Below are 25,580 nucleotides of genomic sequence, written 5' to 3'. Positions count from 1 at the left end.
CAATGGGAGACAAGAGACCAGCGGAACAGAGCAGAGAGGCCGGGGGGACCTGAGAGTGGAAACTTGGCAAAGCTGAACTCCACCTTGTCCATTCTACACACATCGTCAACTGCAGGGGCTTACGACCCAACTGGAAAAAGCAAACCTTAAAATATTTTACAAGACAATGTAGGAGAATGTATTTATGACCTTAGAATGGGGAAACATTTTTAAGATACAGAAGAAAATACCGACACTTTTAATTATGTCAAATTTTAAAACTGTGGATGATGATAGGTCGAAGAAAGCCGACAGCCGCAGAAGGAAAGACAATCCCTGGTGTGAGTGCGGGGCGGCGAGGGAGGAGGCAGCCCTCCAGCTCACGTAAGGAAAAGTCAGGCTGCTCAGGACAGAGACGGGCAAAGAACAAGTAAGCAACTCACACGCAGAGGAGCCCAGAGACGTGTGATGAGCCGCTGGACACCCCACACACAGGAGACTGGAATCAGAAACAACACAGATACCGTGGAACATACCTGCCCCAGGGGGACAAGTGCAATGTTTTAGAAGAGTGATGGGCTGGTCACCACCTAAAAGTCTCCAATATTAGAACAGATGGGAAATTAAGTGTAAAAAAGTCACAGCGTAACAACATGCGCCACACACACACCGTGCACATAATGCCACACGCTCTGCGACACCACGCCCGTGTGCACACGGCAGTCACCATCAAGCGGTTACGTTACACACCTCGAAATGCAACTTTGATTGTAAAGAGGGCACTGCAGAAAGACCTGTCGCTTTCTATGACTACACATCGGCCTGCCTGGGACACTGAGCTCCTTGTCCACCTGGAAGTGAAAAAGAGCCCAAGATCTGGCATCTGCATCTGGGTCACCAGCGAGCCCTGCAGGCTCCCTCCCTTTTAAATATGCCCCAAACCCAGCGCTGCACCCGCACCGCGCCTGCCTGGTCTCCGCATGGCCACCCTGGCCGCGCAGGCCGCTCACTGCACAGTAGCTGCGCTAAGCGGCAACCCTCTGGGGATAAAGCCACTCCAGGCTGCATCCCACAGCACACCCTGACCTCACATCCCATCTGCCTCATCTCCCTCCTCTGAGTGACAGCAAGTTCTCACCATGGGCCCCCAAGGTCCCCAGCCTCACCTCCAGCCTTACCCATTCACTCTGCCCCGGACTCACCACCCATGATACGTGGGGCAGCCTGGCACCAGGTCCCAGCTCACTACCCCCTGCCTCACCTCTGCAGTCCAGGAGAGGCTCTTTCCACCCTCTGCCCCTTCCACCTCCAGGGAGTCTGGCCTGGATGGGTGGGCTCTCTGCTCCCCACCAGCCAACCCTCACCACGCCAGCTGCAAGGTCCTTATAGGCAGAGCCCACTTCCAGCAGGCGTGCAGCAGGAGCAGGTGTCCGGCTCTCGGGTGTGAAGTCCCAGGAGCACAGCGCACACCCGAGGGTGCGGACGGGAGCTGGCGGGCCAGGGAGGCAGAATTCGGAGGAGTGAAAACAAACCACATTTCCAGCTCCACACACAGGAGCCACTGGAGCCTCTGGGGGGCGGGAGGGACCCCACACCAGGCCCCCGGCCTGCTCAGGGTAAAGGAGCCATTTCCTGTGTTTCTGGTGCTGGGACACCACACCCACCAAGTCACAGGCCCGGTAAGGGTTTCCTAACTCCGCACGAGCGAAGACAAGCAGAGACCACACCAACCCTGCAGCCCCACTGGGTCTGTGGGTGCCAGGACCACCAAAGACGGAGGCGACTCCTCCCAGGACCCAGAACGCCCCTGAAGTCCACTGGGCAGCTGCTCGTTCCAAGGGAAGCTGAATGTAGGGTTTGTAGGAGGTCAGAGTCTCGCTCTTGTCACCCAGGCTGGAGTGCAGTGCCTCGATCTCAGCTAACTGCAAACTCTGCCTCCCAAGTTCAAGCGATTCTCCTGCCTCAGCCTCCCGAGTAGCCGGGATTACAGGCGCCCACCACCATGCCCAGCTAATTTTTTGTATTTTAGTAGAGAAAAGGTTTCACCTTGTTGCCCAGGCTGGTCTCGAACTCCTGAGCTGGGGCAATCTGCCCGCCTCGGCCTCCCAAAGTACTGGGATTACATGCGTGAGCCACTGTGCCTGGCCCAGAGTCTTCTTTTTTTTTTTTTTTTGAGACCGGACTCCCGCTCTGTTGCCCAGGCTGGAGTGCAGTGGCGTGATCTTGGCTCACTGCAAACTCTGCCTCCCAGGTTTACGCCATTCTCCTGCCTTGGCCTCCGAGTACAGGTGCCCGCCACCACGCCCGGCTATTTTTTTGTATTTTTAGTAGAGATGGGGTTTCACTGTGCTAGCCAGGATGGTCTTGATCTCCTGACCTCGTGATCCGCCCACCTCGGCCTCCCAATGTGCTGGGATTACAGACATGAGCCACCGTGCCCGGCCAAGAGTCTTCTTAAACATTAAGTTCTAGGCTGGGCGCGGTGGCTCACGCCTGTAATCCCAGCTCTCAGGGAGGCAAGAGGCGGGAGGATAGCTTGAGCCCAGGAGTTGGACACTAGCTTGGGCAATATAATATAGCGAGACTCCGTTCTCCAGAAAAAGAAAACGGAAAAAAAAAAAAAAAAAAAAAAAAGACAAGTTCTAGGCCAGGTACAGTGGCTCACACCTGTGGTCCCTACTCGGGAGGCTGAGGTGGGAGAATCACTTTAGCCCAGGAGGTCGAGGCTGCAGGTAGCTGAGACTGCACCACTATACTCCAGCCTAGGCAAGAAAGTGAGATCCTGTCTCAGAAAAATAAAAAAACTTTTAAAGTTGTGTTCTAATTTCCTTGCCATTTTCTCCGGGGCTTGTCAGCTCTGGGAGAGAAGCTGCCCATGCCCTCACCTGGCAGCTCGGGTGCGTGAGCCATCAGGGCCCAGAGGGGCCTCCAGTGAGGGCTGATCTGTCTCCCACTATCCGGGTAACTGGGCTAATCTCAAACACAAACCTTCGTGGTTCAACAGAGGACAAAACCTACTGAAGTGAGAAGAGCTTCATCAGGGACGGTGTGCAGAAGAGCCCTGGACAGACGGGCACCAGGAGGGGACTGGCAATCCCGAGGTTCTGAAAATGAAGATGGGCGGAGGCCGGGCGTGTGGATCTGACAGAGGCCTGAATGGGGTGGGAATCTCTGGGGTTGCCCTGGCGGGGTCACGGCCACGTGCAGGCCTCTCCTGTCTGCCCAGCTGCAGTCTGATGGAAAGACCCTTGGGGGCCTGGAACCGGAGGAGGAGGCTGCACACACGGGTCAAAGTCCATGTAGAGCCCCTGTACCCCCAAGACTGCATCACACCCCACCCCCAAGTCCTGGCAGACACTCAGGACCCCAGCTCAGGGCAGCAGGCCCGCCCCCCACCTCACTCCTTATCCACAAACCCCACCCTTGCCCGCCCAGTCCTGAGGCCTCAGGACGCCCACGCGAAGCTCTGGAAGCGGCAGCTGGGGGAAAAGAGCGGAACAGCTGTGGCCGCGCATTCATGAAACCCGCCAGCTGCTCCCAAAGAAGTCGGGCTCCAGAAAGGAGAGTTCTGGAATTAAACAGACCGATGGCTTATACTTAAAAAAAGATGGGAGCGAAAAACAGCTGTAAAGCAAATGAGTCACCTGAGGCTAACCAAGAGGCTTCCGGCTGCGAAAGGAATGGGGCCACACAGAGAGGGTGGCAGATGCAGGGACTGCAGGAGGCAGAACTGAGAGGAGAAAGACCAGGGACCTCAGGAGGGAACAGCAAGGGCAGCGGAAGAGGCGGCTTCCGCCAATTTCCAAACTCCCAAGGTCAAGTGTGGGAAACGCCATTCACCTGTGCAGGGGGCGCCGTCTTCCAGGAGGATCCCCATCCCCTCCCTCAGAAAACAGAAAGAAAGGCCTCGTCAAGTGTTTTTGGTTTAGAAGACATCGTGCGAGTAAATAAACCAGACACGCTTTTGCTCAGCGATGACTACACTTGCCTCTCTCGGGAAGATCTGGAGGAGCCACCAGTCCCAGGAGGCCTGTGCCTTGAGGCTGAGAGCCCACGTGGTGGGTGGGAGCGAGGGGGCCTGCGCCCGTCAGATGATGGAGAAGAGGTCGGCCGTGAAGCCAGCACGGCCGCCTGATGCCACCCTGAGCCTCGGCTGCTCTGAGTTGGCTGTGAACAAACCGACAGCTGGAGCCCAGCCAGGGGTCAGAGGGGCCAGAGCCTCCAGGCACAGGCAAAGCATCCACACCTTCATGCCCTTCGGAGGGGCCACCAGGGGAGGGCACAAGGCTGAGAGCAGAGACATGGGCCCGGGTGGCAGGTGCTTCCCTCATCTGTTTTTTTTTTTTTTTAATGCTTAGTATTAAAAGTACATAATTTAATCAGTTCATCCGAGTGACTGAGGAGGGTTTAAGAGTTAAGAGAAGAAATGACTGTCTCTGGTGTAAAGGGGACGACACAGAGCCCGTGACCAGCAGGAGCTTAGGGGCCACCGTGCTGGGCTTGGAAGTGACGTGCGGACATGGCGAAGCACAAATCCAAACACACGCCAGGAAGACACCAGAAATGCCCACAAAACCCATGCAACCTCCTGTTAAGCCTAAATAACTATAACGTCACATCAAAGCTTCAGAAGAAGTGATTCCTAGAATAAAATAAGTGTGAAATAAAATTTTAAAATTACCCAAAACAATCTGGAACAAACCCTCGGATGACTTCCCAAGTTTCGGAAGATGGAGATCAGGAACTCATTACAAAGTTATAGACGCAGATAATCCCACAAACGGACACGGAATCCAAGTTTAAGAGCAGCCACAAGAAGAACAGAAAAAGAATGCAAAATTTCCAAATCATTAGAGCAGAGAATATAGACACCAAAACCGGATCCAAGCCCTCATGGGGAAAGGGGAAGAAAATGTTTTCTCATAACAAAGGCAATGGGTTAAACTCTCCCATCAAACGGAACCTGAGATGGGTGTAAAAAGCAAAGCAAAGGCCTCCGTAACACAGCTGAAACAAATGACAGGGAGGGTGGAAGCAGAGACCAACAGCAGCAGTAGTGATGTTAGTACAAGAGAATCGGGGGTTACGGCGAAAACACACTGAACAGGAAAAAAGAAAAAAAAAAGAATCCACAGTGCAAGTCATCAAAACTACGTAAGAACCATCACCTGCTTCCTTCCTTTCTCTCTCTCTCTCTCTTTCTCTTTCTTTGAGATGGTCTCCCTCTGTTGCCCAGGCTGGAGTGCAGCGGCATGATCTCGGCTCACTGCAACCTCCCTGCCTCGGGCTCCCGTGATTCACCTGCCTCCGCCTGCCGAATACCTGGGATTGCAGGCGCACACCACCACACCTGGCTGCTTTTTGTATTTTTGGTGGAGACGGGGTTTCGCCGTGTTGGCCAGGCTGGTCTCCAACTCCTGACCTCGAGTGATCTGCCCACCTCGGCCTCCCGAAGTGCTGGGATTACAGACGGAGTCTCGCTCACTCAATGCTCAATGTTGCCCAGGCTGGAATACAGTGGCGTGATCTCGGCTCGCTACCACCTCCACCTCCCAGCCGCCTGCCTTGGCCTCCCAAAGTGCTAAGATTACAGCCTCTGCCCAGCCGCCCATGGTATGGGATGTGAGGAGCGCCTCTGCCCAGCTGCCCCGTCTGGGAAGTGAGGAGTGCCTCTGCCCGGCCACCCCATCTGGGAAGTGAGGAGTGCCTCTGCCTGGCCACCCCGTCTGGGAAGTGAGGAGCATCTCTGCCAGGCCGCCCCGTCTGGGAAATGAGGAGCGCCTCTGCCTGGCCACTGTGCAACCTTCCAAGTGTGAAGTGACAGCCTTCATTGTAGAATGAATGAAGATACTGACACTGATTATATAACACCTTGGCAGCTATCTCAAGTTGTTGATGGTGGAGGTATTGGAATTATAGAAGAAAGCAAACACAAATTTGACTAAAGGCGATTTTGTAACTTCCTTCTATTGGCCCTGGCAAACCAAGGTTATTCTGGATGGAAATAGCCTTGAAAAGGTGATATATATATGAACGTATCTGATTTTTTTTCCCCGTATAATTCTTACTTTGTGCATTTGATATTCAGTTGTGTTTGTAATCACGGAAAAATAAAAGCATATAAAAAAAAAAAAAGAACCATCAGCCTGCACACCCAGCAGCACGGCTCCTAAGCACCACTGCGAGGTTATAGAGCAACAGAGAAAACAAGAATCAACAAGAAAAACGGCCAGACTTGAATGTTGGAGTTCACAATCTCCCAGGCTGCCTGCTTGCTTCTCATTCATGCAACAGAGAAAACAAGAATCAACAAGAAAAACGGCCAGACTTGAATGTTGGAGTTCACAATCTCCCAGGCTGCCTGCTTGCTTCTCATTCATTCAACTTAACACCTCAAGGTGCCTCACAAATAGGAAACCATTTAATCTTCATAAAAACCTCGAGGCAATCTCATCACCACCTCACGCCACAGACAGAGAAACTGAAGCAGAGGTAGGTCACTTGTGAAGGCCACGCCCTGGCTAAAGGCACAGTAGGACGTGGGCAACTGGCCCCCGGGTCTGCTTGTTTACCCGCCACACCAACCAGCAAACTCAGCCAAAGCAAAATCACCCCAGGACCCCTGGAAAATCTGCACCCAAGTGAACAAGAAAGATCTCAATCCCCCAAGGCAGAGATCCGCGCAGACAACACTCCTGACCACTCGGGAAGGAGACTAGAAGGGGGGTGGATGGAGCCCAAAAAGGCCACGTTACTCAAGTATTTCCGAACAAACTTCTCGATTAAAAAGGAACTCTGATGAAATTACAGCTTCTTTAGAAATGAATGCCGGTGAAAATATTACTAATCAAAGTCTGCAGGGAGCAGCCAGGAGCACACAGGACACATAGCCGGCAATGCGCTTACAAAAAGACTGGGCGGGCGCACGGGCTCATGCCTGGAATCCTGGCACTTTGGGAGACTGAGGCAGGTGGGCTGCTTGAGCCCAGGAGTTCAGACCGGCCTAGGCAACACAGCAAGACTCCATCTCTACAAAAAATTTAAAAAGTTAACTGGTGTGATGTGCCAACAGTGTCTGCTACTCTGGAGGCTTGGGCAGGACCCCAGGAGGCGGAGGGTGCAGGGAGCTGTGATTGCACCATTGCACTGCAGGCTCGGTGAGAGAGCCAGATCCCATCTCAAAGAACAGCAAAAAACTTTTAACTCAAGATGTCAGGAAAAAAAAAAATGTTTTAAGAAAATTCAGCAAGGCTGGGCGCAGTGGCTCACGCCTGTAATCCCAGCACTTTGGGAGGCCGAAGCAGGTGCAGTTCAGGAGTTCAAGGAGTTCGTGAGGTCAGGAGTTCAAGACCAGCCTGGCCAACATGGTGAAACCCCATCTCTACTAAAAATATAAAAATTAGCCGGGAGTGGTGGGGCATGCCTGTAATCCCAGCTACTTGGAAGGCTGAAGCAGGAGAATCACTTGAACCCAGGAGGCAGAGGTTGCAGCGAGCCAAGATTGCGCCACCGCACTCTAGCCTGGCAACAAAGTGAGACTGTCTCAAAAAAAAAAAAAAAAAATTCAGCAGGGCACGGTGGCTCATGCCTGTAATTCTAGAACTCTGGGAGGCTGAAGTGGGCAGATCACCTGAGGTCGGGAGTTCAAGATCAGCCTGAGCAACATGGAGAAACCCCGTCTCTACTAAAAATACAAAATTAGCCAGGCGTGGTGGCGCATGCCTGTAATCTCAGCTACTCGGGGGGCTGAGGCAGGAGAAGCGCTTGAGCACGGGAGGCAGAGGTTGCAGTGAGCCGAGATTGTGCCATTGCACTCCAGCCTGGGCAACAAGAGCAAAACTTCATCTCAAAAAAGAAAAAAAGAAAATTCAGTATTTGATCAATTAAAAAAAATTGGCTCTTTTGAAAGCAACAAATATATCTTTAGCACGTCAAGGATCAAAAGAAAAGGTAAATATTAGTACAAGTAAACACTGATATAAACTTGAAACTGCAAAACAAGAGACTAAACTGGAGGAGGACACCACACACAGCTTTACATCGATCCATGGAAAACCACACCAGAGGAAGGGGAGCAGCAGCCTGCACCCCTCTGGAACACCAGCCCACCCAGCAGACCCCAAAACCGAATTTCCACGAGATCCCAGGGGTTCCTCACCAATGGGGAACTGTTCTAAGGACAAGTAACTAACAAAGGCAACCAGGAAAGACCCGGGGCCTCCACGCAGACGAGACCAATGCCAGAGAGAGAACAGTGTGATTCCAGGAGAGCCTCCACGCCACCAACAGAGGAAGCATCAGGCACTTCAACATCAGAAACCAAGCATGGCAGTGAAACCGGGGTCATGAAAGAAGAAGGTGATTTCCTCTCTTCCTGTTCCTCCGGACCCCTTCTCTGAACCGGCCGCTGTTCTCTACTGACCCAAAAGGCAACGCCATCACATCCCACGTTGGACACACATGTGTCTATTTCTCTAATGCTCACTGAACCTTTTAAACGACGCATAAGTGTAAACTAAAAAGTTAAGGTTCCATTACTTGGCTGGGCGTGGTAGCTCACGCCTGTAATCCCAGCACTTTGGGAGGCTGAGGCGGGCCAGAAGTTCGAGACCAGCCTGGCCAACGTGGTGAAACCCTGTAACTACTAAAAATACAAAAGTTAGCCAGGCGTGGTGGCAGGTGCCTGTAGTCCCAGCTACTCAGGAGGCTGAGGCAGGAGAATCGCTTGAACCCAGGAGGCAGAGGCTGAGTGAGCCGAGATGGCACCACTGCACTCCAGCCTGGCAGACAAGAGCAAAACTCCACCTCAAAAAAAAAAAAAAAGTTCTCTAGACGTGGGTATGGAATTTCATCAAATTATTTTACTGCATCTCTGTGACCGTGTAGTTTTTCTGTCTTCATCTGGTAATACAGTAAATGGCCCTCAACATTCACTCTCACTTTCAACACACTGCCAGGCTTTGCTTTCTTTCACATAACATTCACAGAGCACAAAGACACGCCCGGAGGAAAAGGCACAAAACTCGGGCCATGGAGCTGAGGCCAGAGCGGGCCGCTGACCTGCCATGTTTTATATCTGCCATGCTTTACCCCAAGCACGTGTTCCTCTGGTAATTAAAAAAAAAAAGAAAAATGAAGTCGGGGGGAAGAAAACAGCAGCCCTTGGGTGCTGGGCGTCAATGCTTCCCTTCATCCGGAGGGAAGGTTTCTGGTGTGAGCCCTCCCTCCGTGCTCCCAGCACTGCACTATTACAGGAGCACCAATACAGGAGCACCAATACAGGAGCCTCCCGGAGACCTGGGGCCCCGCCCACCTGCTCAGGCTCCCTACGGGGCAGCACTATTACAGAAGCCCCGGGGCCCCGCCCACCTGCTCAGGGTTCCAAATACAGGAGTGTCCGGAAGTCCCCGGGCCCCGCCCACCTGCTCAGGGTTCCAAATACAGGAGCGTCCGGAAGTCCCGGGGCCCCGCCCACCTGCTCAGGCCCCTGGGGAGCACTAACACTGCAGCGACGGCCGGGGCCCCGCCCACCTGCTCAGGGCCCCAAATACAGGAGCATCCGGAAGTCCCGGGGCCCCGCCCACCTGCTCAGGCCCCTGGGGGGGGGAGCACTAACACTGCAGCGACCCCCGGGCCCCGCCCACCTGCTCGTCGCTGCGGTGGTAATCGTTGTCCTCCTCCGGCTTCTCCTCCGCGGCCTCTTTGTTTGAACTGTCATCTGCTTTGGTTTCACCTTTTAGCACAAACAGAACACAGCGCACCATGAAATCCAAACTGTGAAGCCATTTTAAAAACTACACTGTACTCCAAATGCCATCAAAAATTCACTCCATTAAGAGACTCTGGACCCCCGGAGCAGAGTAAGAGTCAAAGGAAAGCCGACTGCAAAGCATCTGCAGGGGTCTCCCCAGGATGCGGAACGGGCGTATGGGCCTGTGGGTGCAGGCGTGGGGAGCACAGGAGACAGAGACGGGGCAGCCGGAGCCAGTGTGGGACACAGACACGCTCAGCATCGGCCACACGGCCAGGCCCGCCCAGAGCTGCTCAGTGCTGACCACATCAGCCCCTCAATCTGAAAGCCTTCTCCTAGAAATACACTGTTCTAACACTGCTTTCAAAATGAAAACTTCCTCTCAGGTAAAACGGTTCTGACAGGACTGCTTGGTTCCCAGACACGCTTCCTAACCGCCCCTCATGGCTGTGCTTCCTGGGACCCGCAAAGCCGTGGGAGTGACAGAGCCAGGCCCCTCTCATCCCTCCAACTGTCACAGACGCACAGAGGAGCCTAAACATTTCTTAAGAGTTTGTGTGGTCCATTAGGAAAATAAAATGTCCTCAAGACATGAACGTTTGTTGTGATACGGTCAGATTTGAACATACCATTCCCTTTACACAGAAACCAAACCATTACTTTGCCATTTTACAGTAAAGCAAGCCAGGTTAAGTCTCAGGAAGTTCACCTTCCACTACTTTTTCCACAGGCCCTCCAACCCCTGACCTCTGCCCCCCAGGCACTCTCGGGGGGGGCCCTCCTGCTCTCCCCTGCTGGCCTCACCCCTCCAGGACCCTCACTTCTCCCATCTGTCCACATTCCCACTGGTACCAGGAGTGAGGAGGAACACCTCGAACCCTAACCTCCCCACACCCTCGGGTTCCCTCACTTTCTCCCGTGAGCACGTGTGGGAGGGCCTGGCAGACAGCGCCGGCTCTTTAAGAAAAGGCCTCGTGCAGGGGCTTCCTGGGGCTTCTGGATGGGCACGCAGGGCACTCACCATTCCGATGGGAATCTAAGTGCTGTTTCGCAGAGCAGGTCTCCCCCTTGATGTCTCCCGGCACCTCCATGCCCAGTTTGTGATAGAACTCCCTCTGCTTTCTCATTTCCGCTACGGAAAACCAACACACAGTCTTTCATCTCACAGGCAGTGGGTTATATTAAACCTCTGTTCATAAACATCACGTAAAGAAAATTAGGGATTTGCATTATGAAGTTTGAAGTTTCTTAATAAGAAAGCAGCAAATTAAGACTGAGATGTTTTGGGGGCTCAGCACAGCGGGAAGCGCACCCCCCGGGCACCTGCCCCACCAGCCCACGTGGGAGGCTGAGTCGCAGGCCGGCTGCTCCAGGCCTAGGATAGGCACAAGGCCAAGGAAGCCCAGGTGCGGGACTGCCATCCCCACCTCAGCCACTGCCTATGAGCGTCCAATGGCACAGAACCAACCACCACCGGGAGCTTGATAAACACTGCGGCCACATCGGTGCCACGTCAGACACCGCTGACCTCATGGAGCCAGTGGACTGCCTGGACGCCCACAGCTCAGAGATGAACCTGCCACTGGGCTCCCCCCACGCTCCTGCGCAGTGGCAGATCCTGCCGGCTCACAGGCGCCCAAGGCCACCATTGAGGAACCCCAAGAGAGCCCTCGAGGGCCCGAGAGCCCCGGGGACCATGCGTCCCGGGTGCCTGAGTCCACAGCCTGCAGGAGAGCTGCTCACAGCTATGGGCTCTGGCGCCATGTCGCCTGGCAGTGGGTTAAGAGCGCCCCCTGCTGTCTGTGGCCACAGCCACAGGCACAAATTCCAGGGAGGAGACTGCCGGGCTGCAGAGGGGCCGCAGCATCCTCACCCACACCTGCCATTGGGTCACCTCTGGCCGGACCAGAGGAGGCCTGACCCTCCAGGGATGGCCAGCAAGAGCAGGCCAGAACCTTGCAGGTTCCAGGGAAAAGCAAACGGACTCTCGGCAAAGGCCCCCTAAGTGTGACCTTAATAAGTTCACACCCAGGCGACACAGTGGACAACGTGGGTCACTGCTTAGGAACACACAGTAGGCAGCAAAGAAAGGTTAGAACAAAGCTGCTCAAACCGCAACCCAGACATCACTCTGAAAAGTTACGTATGTGTTACGTGACCAAGGAATTCTTCACCAAGCTTCTTATCCACGTTTGTCCTCCCTACATCCCATGAGCACGGCCAGGCCAGGCAAACGCTCTGGACATATCCCAACCTACACAGCTGCCTCACAAACACCAACCGTGCAGGGACCAATGCCCACCTGAGGCAACGAGCTTGGACACAGAGGAGGATGCCCCGAGAGCCTGGGCAGAGAGAGGAGGGGACCCCGAGAGCCCGGCTAGAGAGAGGAGGGGACCCCGAGAGCCTGGGCAGAGAGAGAGGAGGGGACCCCGAGAGCCTGGACACAGAGAAAGAGGAGGGACCCCGAGAGCCCGGCTAGAGAGAGGAGGGGACCCCGAGAGCCTGGGCAGAGAGAGAGGAGGGGACCCCGAGAGCCAAGGGGATAGGTGGGGCCGGCCGCGGGCAGATGGAGTGCTGGAGCCTCACAAGGGAAATGCTCAAAGATTAGCCTGGAGAATCTGAGAGCAGCTTGAAAGAAAATGTTTCCCTTAAATAATCACATCCCAGCAGCCAGAATGGAGGCCTGGAAGACGGAGGCTGACAGCAGGAGGCTGTTCCCATCAGTCTGCAGAAGAGCCGTGATGGGAATGACAGAAAGGCCACATAGGTCCCTGCAAAGGAGAGAGCTCCATGGACACAGTGGAAAGCAACTCAGCTTCAGACCCTTGGCTTTAATTCCCACTTAATTTTCACCTATAAGAATAAAGAAGGATTAAAAATAATAGCACTCAGTGCCAGGTGTATACAGGCACTGAAACATTTATTGGGGCTGGGCGCAGTGGCTCACACCTGTAATCCCGGCACTGTGGGAGGCCGAGGTGGGTGGATCACCTGAGGTCAGGAGTTCAAGACCAGCCTGGCCGACATGGTGAAACCCCATGTCTACTAAAATACAAAAAAATTAGCCGGGCGTGGTGGCTCACGCCTGTCATCCCAGCTACTCAGGAGGCTGAGACAGGAGACCTGTGTGAACCTGGGAGGTGGAGGTTGCAGTGAGCTGAGATTGTGCCACTGCACTCAGCCTGGGCAACAAGAGCGGAACTCCATCTCAAAAATATTGGATAAATAAATAAATAAATAAATAAGAGCTCACTGTCTCCGGACATGGCTCTCGAGCTGCGGCAGTCCAGCCTGATCTGATGGGCTCACTGTTGGCACTAAGGCTAACGAATCAGCCAATCAGAAGCTTACTCTGACTATAGCCGTATCTTCATTTTCACTTCTGAGAAGAAATTCTGCTGTGATGAGACATTCCATTTTAAATTTTCAGCATTTTTTAAATACTGCTTTCCTGTGAATGGGGAACATTGCTGGTGTCTAAATACTGCTTTCCTGTGAGTGGGGATATTGCTGGTGTTGGGTTGGTGACTCCATCGTCGGCTGTTTGCTCTCAGCGTAGCTACAGTATCACGGATGAGAAAGTCAGTGCTTTGCCATCAACAATGACAGTTCAACAACAAAATAATCCAGAGTTCACTGTGGCTTCGAAGCGCAGCCCTGGAAGTCCCCTTTTCTCCTTTCCTTGTTCTGACGTGAAGGCCGTGCAGTGGTCATGAGAACGTCCCCACGCAGTGACGATGAGTTCCAGCCACGGTGCAGAGGGCTGCTCAAAGCCACCGGCAGGCAGGCAGCACATGCCTGGCGCACACTCAGCTGCACCACAGATGGGCTTACGGGTGAAGGCGACCACAGCTGAGCCAGTGGGGCCAGTTCCAACCAGGCTACGCACCATGAAATTTCAATTCTTAAATTACCACGTCATAAAATACGATGCTTTTGATTTTTTCCAACTATTTAAAAATGTAAAGAAACATTCTTAGCTCATGGGATCCTCTTGCCTCGGCCTCCCACAGTGCTAGGGTTACAGGCATGAGACACTGTGTCTGGCCCCTACGTTTCTAAAGCAAGAGGTGACAGGCATGTTCAGGATCTGTGGAAAGAGGACTGGTGAGCACGTGAGCCCCACGGCCCTCACCAGGAACAGAGAGGAGCCTGGCACACCAAAGACCACGACACGCCCACCGAGTGAAAGAGCCCAGAGTGGGCAGAGACTGAGAATGGACACTTTGATAAATGTCTTAAACATGTTGCCTCTATGAAGACAGGTTTCTAAAAAAATTTATAAAAACAAAAACAACAAACCACTAAAAACCTAACCCCACCTCTGATCTAGCAGGGAACTCTCTTCCAGCAAGCCCCCGCCAAGTGGGGGTGCAGGGACAGCGTGGAGGGCCTGCCATGAGCCCAGGTGGGAGGGGCAGGACCCTGTTGGCATCTCCTCCAAAACAGGCACCTGGACCCTCGAGGGCTGACGCCTCGCCTCACCACTGCATCCTTGCAGCTAACGCGCGTTTCAGGAAGAGGCCTCTGGTCGGAGAAATCAGGTTTGCAATTGTCTGCACCACAGATAAAACTAAATAAATTGCAAGTAGCCTCCATCAAGAAAACAGTTACACTGCTAATAGTTTTAAAGTTAGACTCCTGCTGAAGAGCCACAAATGACTGAAAGCTTGACAAACAACAACAAAAAGAATATTGACTCAACGGAAAATATGGTGGCCAGAGACAGGAGCTCGTCAGGGAGACAGCTCGGGGCCACCGTGCCCTGGGGGTGTCAATCTAGAGCACTCCGGAACCTCTAGACTCTCGACTTCTTCAATGTAGAGTGGAGTTCGCAGCGTCCACACCGGACAAGAGCGTGCTGAGGTGGACGAGAACATACAACTTGTTCCAGGCTGGACACACACTCAACTAACACGCGAAGACGAGAGATGGAACAGAGGTGGCATGCAGATCTCAGTGCCACCCTGGTTCAGCACGTGGACAACACCTGCCCTGATGGACACCCAGAAGCGGGCTTGCCAAAAACACGGCTGGAACGTGACCCAGGTCCACTGCCGCAGGACAACCCAGGACAATGGGAAGGCAGAGGCAGGAGGGAACCAGAAGGAGGCCCATGAGTCAGTGGCATTCTCTGGATCCTGATTGGAATAAACAAAAACAGGCTGGGTGTAGGGGCTCACACCTGTAATCCCAGCACTTTGGGAGGCCAAGGCAGGAGGACTGCTTGAGCCCAGGAGTTCAAGACCAGCCTGGGCAACACAGCAAAACCCTATCCCTACAAAAAATTAGCCAGGCATGGAGGTGCTTGCATGTAGTTCCAGCTACCCGGCAGGCTGAGGTGGGAGAATCACTGGAGCCCGGGAGGTTGAGGCTACAGTGAGCTGTGATAGCACCACTGCACTCCAGCCTGGGCAGCAGAGACCAGGTCTCAAAATAAATAAATAAATAAATAAATAAACAACAACCAAAAAGCACAGCATTTATGAGACAACTAGAAATGTCAGCGTTGAGTGGCTACTTGGTATTAAGGAATCTCCACTATTTTCCCAAACGTTATCAAGGTATTGTGGTTATGAGCTTTAAGAAGAACCCTTGGCCGGGCACAGTGGCTCATGCCTGTAATCCCAGCACTTTGGGAAGCTGAGGCGGGTGGATCACTAGGTCAGGAGATCAAGACCACGGTGAAACCCCGTCTCTACTAAAAATACAAAAAAAAAATTAGCCGGGCGTGGTGGCGGGCGTCTGTAGTCCCAGCTACTCGGGAGGCTGAGGCAGGAGAATGGCGTGAACCTGGGAGGCGGAGCTTGCAGTGAGCCGAGATCGCGCCACTGCACTCCAGCCTGGGCTGGAGTTCTTAAAAAAAAAAAAAAAAAAAAGAAGAACCCTTATCTTTCGGGGATACGTACTGCAGCCTTTACAGATCAAAGGCCACGGGGTGAGGCTGAGGGAGCAGCACGTGCAGCAAGGCCGGCCACGCCTGCCTGGAAACTGCTGGCAGGGGGTGGGGGTCACAAAACTCGAGGTTCCTGCCCCGATCCCGCCCACTGCTACGCGTTTGAAACGCTCCAGTGCAAACTTCTTTTTTTTTTTTTTTTTTTTGAGACGGAGTCTTGCTCTGTCGCCCAGCCTGGAGTGCAGTGGCGTGATCTCAGCTCACTGCAACCTCTGTCTCCCGGATTCAAGTGATTCTCCTGCCTCAGCCTCCTGAGTAGCGGGGATTACAGGCACCCACCACCATGCCTAATTTTTTTTTTTTTTGTATTTTTAGTAGAGACAGGGTTTCACTACATTGGTCCGGCTGGTCTCAAACCCTTGACCTGATGATCCACCTGCCTCAGCCTCCCAAAGTGCTGGGATTACAGGTGTGAGCCACTGCACCTGGCCACAAACGTTTCTTAAAGTGTCAGCACTGGCGGGGGTCACAAAACTTGTGGTCCCGCCGTGATCCCGCCCACTGCTACACGTCTGAAACACTCGGTGCAAAAGTTTCTTTTTTTTTTTTTTTTGAGATGGAGTCTTGCTCTGTTGCCCAGGCTGGAGTGCAGTGGTGTGAGCTGCAAGCTTCGCCTCCCGGGTTCACGCCATTCTCCTGCCTCAGCCTCCTGAGTAGCTGGGACTACAGGCGCCCGCCACCACGCCCGGCTAATTTTTTGTATTTTTAGTAGAGACGGGGTTTCACCATGTGCGCCAGGATGGTCTTGATCTCCTGACCTCGTGATCCGCCCGCCTCGGCCTCCCAAAGTACTGGGATTACAGGCGTGAGCCACCGCGTCCGGCCTAAACCTTTCTTAAGGTGTCAGCATTTAACTCAAATGTATCCTCCGCCTTTTCCCAGGACTAAAAAACTTTCAGATATTAAAAGACTAATTGTTTCTATCTACGTTCACTCAGGAAATCTAAATTCTTCCTGCATGAATGAACTCTGTGAGTAGGGAAAGAAGCCTCCAACAGTATGATTCTCTGGATCACGCATTATTAAAGGCGAGATACGGTTTCTACGGATCTGGCATATTCAGCCGTGTTTTGAATTCCAACCCTCTTCTGAGATACAGTGAGAACCAGCCCAAGTGAATTCTCAGCTTCTCTATCTGCCTTTGAAAGGTCTGATGAGCAGAATGCCAGGACAACCCACCTGGCGCTGATCTGGCCCCTCCTTGGCCTCCTTGCCGGTCGCCAGCGGAGGGCCACCACCACCGTGAGTGTCGGGAGCCGGGGAGCTTTCTGCTGAGCAATCCCCAAGCAACCGATTTCCACTTTCAGGGTATTTGTACTACTTGGTATTTCTTTTAATTCTAAATGAAATTTGACTTTATGGTGAAGTTTTTCTAGAAACACTAGCTACCCACTCTGCCAACGTGCTGTTCCTCTGTTATGGGGAGGCTGGCGCTGTGGGATGGGGGGAGGCAGGCCTGGGACAGGAGGTGGGACCCAGGAAGAAGGCAGGGTCCCAGGAGGGGCAGGAGCTGCGTTGACCCCTGGGGGTCCCACGCACTAAACATGCGATCCATACTTGCTGAATGAATACAGAGAAGGGGTAGAAAGATGTCTACGCATCTTAGACAGACAAAAGAAGAGACCAGCCAAGGAGATGAAGATGGGCTGAGAGCAGGGATGAGATGACGGTGATTCAGCCAAAAGGAAAGGGGCCTCCCATCCGAGAACCAAACTTCCAGGAGAGCAGGGGCTGCAGAGGCCGGGCTGGGACCTCAGGGATCAGCGAGACAGTCGGACACTCACCTTCTTGGAGGCCTGGTACCAATTTGTAAACAATATCTTGCATGGTTCTGTCATGACTGGCAAAAGAACAGAAAGGTGGAGTTAGCTAGAAATGTTAATTCTATAATTCCTGTACGTTTTCCATTTAACAATATCAAAGTTCAGAATCACCAGTCTGGAGCTTTGTTGGAATTTTACTCCCAGTTTACAAATGAAAAAATGTTTGTGTCACCAAAAGCTATGTATGAGTTGAATTAATGCATCATTTAATTTGGGCTCTGGCTGCTTATAAACATTTCAAATAATGACAGATAAGGTTTAAGATTTCTTTTTTTTTTTTTTTTTTTTTAAGACGGAGCGTCGCTGTGTCGCCCAGGCTGGAGTGCAGTGGCGCAACCTTGGCTCACTGCAAGCTCCGCCTCCCAGGTTCACGCCATTCTCCCGCCTTAGCCTCCAAGTAGCTGGGACTACAGGTGCCCGCCACCATGCCTGGCTAATTTAGTTTTTTTGTATTTTTAGTAGAGACAGGGTTTCAGAGTGTTAGCCAGGATGGTCTTGATCTCCTGACCTCGTGATCCACCTGCCTCGGCCTCCCAAAGTGCTGGGATTACAGGCATGAGCCACTGCGCCCGGCCTAATGACAGATAAGGTTATTCTGGGAACCCGTGCTTCTGTCTGCCGGACACCCCAGGTTCCCCGCGTCCCGCGCGCTCAGGGGACACCGACCCCGTGGACACCCCGGGTTCCCCGCATCCCGCACACTCAGGGGACACCATCCCCGCGGACACCCCGGGTTCCCCGCGTCCCGCGCGCTCAGGGGACACCGTCCCCGCGGACACCCCGGGTTCCCAGCATCCTGCGCGCTCAGGGGACACCGTCCCCGCCCCTCCCACCAAGTGCTTCCTGGGGTCTCCTGGTCTTTGTGGGATTTCCACTGAACAGAGGCTTTTCTAGAATGTTTCCAAATAACGTAAATAAAAGTCTGTAAGGGCCGGGTGTGGTGGCTCACACCTGTAATCCTAGCATTTTGGGAGACCGAGGAGGGCAGATGACCTGAGGTCAGGAGTTCGAAACCAGCCTGGCCAACATGGTGAAACCCTATCTCTACTAAAAATACAAAAATTAGCCGGGCGTGGTGGCAGGTGCCTGTAATTCCAGCTACTCGGGAGGCTGAGGCAGGAGAATCCCTTGAACCCAGAAGGCGGAGGTTGCGGTGAGCTGAGATGGCGCTATTGTACTCCAGCCTGGCGACAGAGCAAGACTCCATCTCAAGAAAAATAAATAAAATTTAAAAATAATAATAATAAAAAACGGAAAAACAAACACATCTGCCTTTCCTCCTTCAAAATGTGTCTTCAGAATTATCTCTACTACCCTCTTGTGGTACAGGGAGCACTTCCCTTCCTTTGGAGCAACCCCCCAAATCTGAACGACCTCCCAAATCTTTGTGAGAACCACACACTCCACCTGGCTGGCCCCTTGGCCTCCTGCTGACGCCCAGGCAAGAGTTGCCTTCTCCAGAAATGGTAGCTGGCCCAGGGGTGAGTCCAGGCTCTCTGTGACCCTGGACAGAAGAGCACAGCACAGGGAGAAAGACCTCGGCCATGTGTCAGAGGCAGCAGGGCCAGGGCCCCAGGACCACCTGCTCCATGGCAGAAAGGTGAAAGGTGTATCCAAGGGCCAGCTCACATCAAATTTAACTTCAGCAAATTCTGTGTAAAACTCATGAGATTCAACTTGGTCTTGAGGGCTCTCCAACAATTTAACTTGACTAATAATTTTTTTTTTTTTTTTTTTTTTTGAGACAGAGTCTCGCTCTGTCGGGAGTACAATGGCGCAATCTCCACTTACTGCAACCTCGGCCTCCTGGGTTCAAGCGATTCTCCTGCCTCAGCCTCCCAAGTAGCTGGGATTACAGGCATGCACCACCATACCCGGCTAATTTTGTACTTTTAGTAGAGATGGGGCTTCTCCATGTTGGTCAGGCTGGTCTCAAACTCCTGACCTCAGGTGATCCGCCTGCCTCGGCCTCCCAAAGTGCTGGGATTACAGGCATGAGCCACTGAGCCCAGCCTACCTAAGTATTGATGGAAATGTATCTGCAGGCACAGCCTGGGCAGGCCTGGCAAGATGGCCTGGTGAGCGCTGGACCCAGGTTCTTCGTGTGCAGCTCCTGGCATGCCCTTGGTCAGGAGAGGCTGCTGCCAAGGCAGGATGGGGGTACAGCGCTATGGCCTGAGAACACCCACACTCACAGACACACCCGGGGGCACTCACCCCACGTACTGTGGCCTGGAAACACCCACACTCACAGAGACGCCCAGGGGCACTCACCCCACGTACTGTGGCCTGGGAACACCCACACTCACAGAGACGCCTGGGGCACTCACCCCACGTACTGTGGCCTGGGAAGGCCCGCACTCACCCGATGTACTGCAGGGGGTGGCTCTGGTGGATCACGATCCTGCAGGTGGGGCAGGTGTTGTTCTCCTCCAGGTACTTCACCAGGCAGCTCCTGCAGACTGTCATCAAAGCACAGGTGTGTTAGGAGAGAGTCTAGAGCCAGGGCGCCCACCCCACCCGTGTGCTCCACTGAACATGGGCATCTCTGAGCTCATTTTTGTGCAGATGCTCACTGCTGTCCTCCTTGTGGCTCTTGGCTTCTGAAAGGAAACATCTTGCCATTCTGGTCTCAGAAGCAATGAGACGGTTTTAACTGCCCCGTCAATGGGCCTCCTCAAAGAGGCAGGGTTAGGAATTAAGTGGGAAGAAAAACTTATATGATGCTCAAAGGTGAGAGAGCTGTGGGTCATCAGAACATGGACTAAAACAGAGAATTTTACAACACTTTGTCCTAAAAGATGACAGTGTCTTATACGTACAACTAGATAAAATCAAATGAAAATAACCTAACATAAAATATGCTAACCAATATCTAAAAATACGATTAAAGTCAAAATTCTATCAAATTGGCAAATATTTTATTTTCTAAAGTGAGAAATACACAAGCACCACTTGTGTTCTAAGTGTACACTTCATTTTAAAGATCCTGTTTAAACAAAATGCTCCTCAGCCATCAAGAGACGCACACAGTGGTTGTTCATACCAGCAGGGCCACCAGCCATGGGGCCTCATGTTAGCGTAAGAGCCGAGCCTCAGCCTGACGGATGGCACCTGCCCGTCAGCTGTAGCCACACTTAGAGAAACACTCAGGTCCAGCCCCAGTCGTGAGTCCTCTAACACCAAAGCACAGACTCATCAGGTGTGAGGACGCACATCAAGGGTGAGGAACACACTGGCAGGTTCCCCTTCGAAGGATTTAAGGAACTCCTTTAGAGATCTGGAAACTGCCGGCAGTGAGCGCTGTGTTACAGCGGCTACTGGCCTTGCTGCTCGGCGGGAGGAACGTGGGGTCTCTCCTGTGTGTCGCTCTCCTAAGTGAGGCCTCATCTGCTCTGAAACCACCCACAGGACCTTTAGTGTGAAATGTCTTTTCTGACTTATCTTCAAGATCGTCTCTGCCCCGGTCCTGGGTCCTGCTTTTGTCTGGGCTTGAGCTAAAAGCGTGTGGTAACACAAAAGCCAAGGTTCTGAAGAGCACAGAGCTGGGAAGGGCGCGCCCTCCCTGGGTGGTGCGGGCGGGACACGTACAGGTGTGCAGACACTCGGTCACCGTGGTGGCGTCAATGAGGTACCCGCTGCACAGGCGGCAGGTGATGTGGGCGTTGATGTCCCACAGCTTGATCTTCCTGGTCAACATCTTTGGCTTCTGCAAGAGAAAACGCGATTAACATCTGAAACTCTTCCATGCCTTTCATCCTTGGCTGAGCTCTGACGGCCGCCCCCAGGGAGAACAGCTCAGGCCCCGAGGCCTGGGCGGCAGGAGCCTCTTGGGCTCACGGGCTCCCAGGCTCCCATGTGCAGGGCACGGTCAGCAATCCAGTGTCTGCGTGCACTGGGACAAGCCCACCTTTTCAAAAGCCCCCGGCTCCCCCAGCACTGGCTTCTCTCTGTGCCCAACACCCCCCCCTCTCCTCCCGCAGTGAGGACTGAGGAGGGTCCGTAAAGCTGCAGAGAGGCAGGATCCCCGGGCCGTCTGTCTTCTGTGAAAGCGGAGGGAGCAGGACGAGCCCGCGAAGGCAGAGCTGCCGGATGGGATGAGGATGGGCAGGCTCTGGGCACCTGGACCCTCTGCGGCTCACAGCGCGTCCCTTGGGCCCAGTTTAGAGTCTGGGCTGTGTGCTCATACCCCCGCCTCCCCATTCACTTCCGGGCCGGCGCAGCTTCCACGGTGTCTCCTGAGGCTGTGTCTCCCAGAGCCTGAGGGAGCACGGGGCAGCGGCGGAGGCAGCACGCGGCAGAGGCCCCACCCTACCCTCACGGGGTGGGCACAATGCCAGGCCACAGTGGCTGGCAGAGGCCTTGCCTTGAGAGCTGCCGCAGCCGCTCTGCTAGCCCACCAGACCTGCGCCTTCAGGGAGGTGACCCCCGATGTCACCGCACGACGGCCAGCAGAGCCTGGTGATTTGCTTCTGTGCTTGAGGCAAGAGAGCAGGGCCGCTCCGCGTGTGGAGGCTGGCGGGGACTCGGGGTGGCCAGGGTGCACCCCACTACTAGGAGTTCGCTCCCCACACCTTTCACCAGGGGAGCAGCAGGAACGAGTTTCCCTCAGTGGGGACGGAAAGCTGCCAACCCAAACTGCTGCATGCGTGACACCACTTCTGTCATCACCGCCACCAAGAGGCCCAGCCTGGAGCTCTCTGCTGAGCCCCACATTGCCTGCTGCAGGCGCGGGCCTGGGCGTCCAGCTGCCGTCCCACGAAGCAGCTGAGAGCTGGGCTCATCCAGGGGCCACATGTTTGCGGGTGAGTCCTGTCCCCGACCACTCTGCCACCACCTTCACACCTAGGGTCCTCATCTGGTCACAGAGACTTCCAAAGTCAAATCCTCCCCTCCTCCTCCCTGTGGGGCTGTGAGATTCGGGAGACCTGATGCGTACTGAGGACACGGGAGCCTGCCCAAAAAGGGAGAGGGAGGGCAGGGCAGGGCAGGGCAGGGCAGGGCAGGGCAGGGCAGGACAGGGCAGGGCAGGGGAGGGCAGGGCAGGGGAGGGGAGGGAAGGGGAAGGGGACCCCCGCCCCGCCCCGTCCCGCCTCGCGCCCTGAGGACCACGCTCACCCGGGAGGGGAGGGGGAGCACCACCCTGTGCCCCTGAAGACCACTCCCACCAGGGAGGGGAAGGAGAGCCCCCCGCCCCGTACCTGAGGACCACGCCCACTGGGGAGGGGAGGGGGAGGCTCACCCTATGCCCCTGAGGACCACACCCACCAGGGAGGGGAGGGGGAGCCCTGCCCTACACCCCTGAGGACCATGCCCACTCGGGAGGGGAGGGGGAGGCTCACCCTACGCCTCTGAGGACCACGCCTACCAGGGAGGGGAGGAGGAGCCCCACTCTGTACCTCTGAGGACCACGCCCACCAGGGAGGGGAGGGGAGGGGGAGCCCCACCCTGTAGCTCTGAGGACCACGCCCACCCAGGATGGGAGGGGGAGACCCACCCCGTACCTCTGAGGACCACTCCCACCCGGGAGGGGAGGGAGAGCCCCACCCTGTACCTCTGAGGACCACGCCCACTGGGGAGGAGAAGGGAGGGGAGGGGATGCCCCACCCTACGCCCCTGAGGACCACGGCCACTCGGGAGGGGAGGGGAGGGGAGGGGAGGGGAGGGGAGGGGAGGGGAGGGGAGGGGGAGCCCCGCCCTATGCCCTGAGGACCACGCCCACTGGGGGAGGGGTGGGGAGGCTCACCCTACGCCCCTGAGGACCACGCCCACCAGGGAGGGGAGGGGAGCCCCGCCCTATGACCCTGAGGACCACGCCCACCAGGGAGGGGAGGGGATCCCCGCCCTATTACCCTGAGGACCACGCCCACCTGGGAGGGGAAAGAGCACCCGGGATGGGAGAGAGAGCCCTGCCCTGCGCCCCTGAGGACCTCCCTGCTGGGTGCTAGTCGACTGCCTCACAACTCATTGGGCTGAGGCCCCAGGCTCGGCCCCCATGCAGCACTGCTCGTCCGCAACACGCCGTCACCCAAGTGAACCAGTGACGGAAGGAGACCAGCCCTCTGCACCCCGCACTGCCATGGAGGCCTGGGCCCCCCATAGCTGGCTGGACCTTGGACTCTCACGGGAGGGGCCAGGAAAACTCGGCAGTGAACAGTGAACGCTGCATCGTGTCCTGACCAGCCAGCTACTCATGATCGCCGGCCCTCCCCACAACCAGCAACAGGGCAGGGCAAGGAGTCAGCAGGACCCCCTCGGGGGGCGTGGGCCTCACCTCCGCTAGACGTCCACGTGTCCGTCCCTCTGCCGGGGCATGGAGGCTTCAGGCCAGCACTTCCACGCGACGCTGCCTCCTGGCTCCGCACGCGGGCTCGCTTCTGCACCCTCCTTCTGGCCCTGGCTCTTTTTCCATTTTCTAGCACAGAAACGGCACCTGTTAGTTCACTTCGCCTCATGGATGTGTGACTGCCACAACTTCGCCATTCCTACTAGAACTTGCAACCAAGCCCTACCGAGCAAACGGCGGAATGGGGTCAATCAGAAGTACTGACTGGGAGTAAAGCTAAGGACCCAGCTTTACTGTCCTCAGAGCCTGCGTTTTAGAGGCACTGCAAGGAACGGCGACCACATGCACAAAGAAAGCATGGTCCCGGCGGAGTCCGGCAGTTCACAGGCGCGGAAAGAGAAGGGCAGTCGGCCTGCGCGCGCTTACCTGAGCACCACGCCTGGGGTCCCTGCTACATTGTGATGCCTGCGGAGAAAAAGCACAACAGGGTTACCCGTCGGCTGCAGGCGGACGACCCCCACCCCACCCGCGGTGCCAAGCCTGGCTCGGTTACACTGGTCTGTTCCGTGCTTAAAATAACCAAAAGTTCTTCAGGGACAGTGAAGAACAGGCTCTACCCGGGAGACACGGGCTGGTCTCGGTGCCTGTCGGGCGTCTCTGAGGCCCAGACCCAAGGCATCGGAGACAGCAGGCGTGGGCACGCGGCCCACGGGGGTGGGGGGGCACCTGGGGGCCCCATCATGCTGTTTTGGGCCCAAGAAGGCAGGATGTGGGTCTGTGGAAGCCCCCCGGAGGAGGGGTGAATTTCAGGGGTGATCTGGGGAAATGCAGGGCCTCAGAGGCAAGGCAGTGACGGCCGGCTGCGCGACGCAGCCCCAAGATGCCTGCAATTTTGCTGCTGTGCACAGGGCACCGTGTTCTCTCCCAGTCACAGATCTGCCTGCACCTCGCAGATGTGCACCAAGGGTCCCGGTGTGGGCACTGAGCCTGGTGTTGGGCTCTGTGGGGATGAGGACAGGGAGGGCACCTGGGGCCCCAGACAGGCAGGGAGGGGCAGGGGAGGGACATGGTCCCCACCTGGGACCAGGAGACCACCTAGGGACCCTGCGTCTGGGACGGGGCATCAGGGTGACTGCCATGCTGGGAGTGCTTCCCCGGGAACCTCGGTGGCCTCCCCCACGTTCCTGTCTGAGCTGGGGAAAAGGGTGGCTGGAGTCAGACTGAGGAAAGTGGGGGCCTGGGATGACGTACAGTGTCTGTGGCTTTAGTGACAGAGATTAAATACTTTCATGCTCTTCATTTTCTACCCCCATTTGTATCATTTCTACTCTTCCGGTTTCCCATAACTGCACTTTTTATTAACTAATCTTTGAAGCTTAGTTAACTTTTATATAAAAAGGGAGGAGGAAGGGAAAGAGTAGAGTTAGTCTTCCCAGGCAAATATAAGGGGAGATCAGCAGGCGTATCTGAGGCACTTGAGTTAGGGAGAAGAGAAACGAGATGAAGAGAATGAAGCCAGCCTCAAAGCCAGGCTTCCAGAATATTCTGCAACACTGGGGGCTTCCACATCTCCCTGCCCAACAGCACGGCTGCTGACCACACATGGCGTGGAGCACCTGAACTGTGGCTTGTGGGCCTGAAGGATCTCATTATAATTATTATTTCTTTTTTTTTTTTGAGACAGGATCTTGCTCTGCCACCCAGGCTGGAGTGCAGTGGTGCCATCTCGGCTCACTGCAGCCCTGACCTCCTGGGCGTGAGCAATCCTCCCACCTCAGCCTC

General features: G+C 54.8%; 1 protein-coding gene across 1 annotated transcript in view; it reads right to left on the bottom strand.

Moving 5' to 3' along the window:
• Window positions 1–25,580, bottom strand: part of PCGF3 (polycomb group ring finger 3) — a 61,255-nt gene that overhangs the window by 13,204 nt on the left and 22,471 nt on the right. Inside the window, 8 exon segments of the mRNA XM_055245980.2 lie at window positions 9,624–9,712; window positions 10,752–10,862; window positions 17,474–17,529; window positions 19,878–19,974; window positions 21,104–21,221; window positions 22,356–22,466; window positions 23,787–23,927; window positions 24,225–24,263. Of these exon segments, the coding sequence (XP_055101955.1) occupies window positions 9,624–9,712; window positions 10,752–10,862; window positions 17,474–17,529; window positions 19,878–19,974; window positions 21,104–21,221; window positions 22,356–22,466; window positions 23,787–23,924 (720 nt within the window). The 5' untranslated portion in view covers window positions 23,925–23,927; window positions 24,225–24,263.

This window comes from Symphalangus syndactylus, chromosome 16, assembly GCF_028878055.3.
Source record: "Symphalangus syndactylus isolate Jambi chromosome 16, NHGRI_mSymSyn1-v2.1_pri, whole genome shotgun sequence".
NCBI classification, from domain to species: Eukaryota; Metazoa; Chordata; class Mammalia; order Primates; family Hylobatidae; genus Symphalangus; species Symphalangus syndactylus.
Note: the sequence above shows the minus strand (reverse complement) of the source record. Positions and strands in the feature narration are given on the sequence as shown.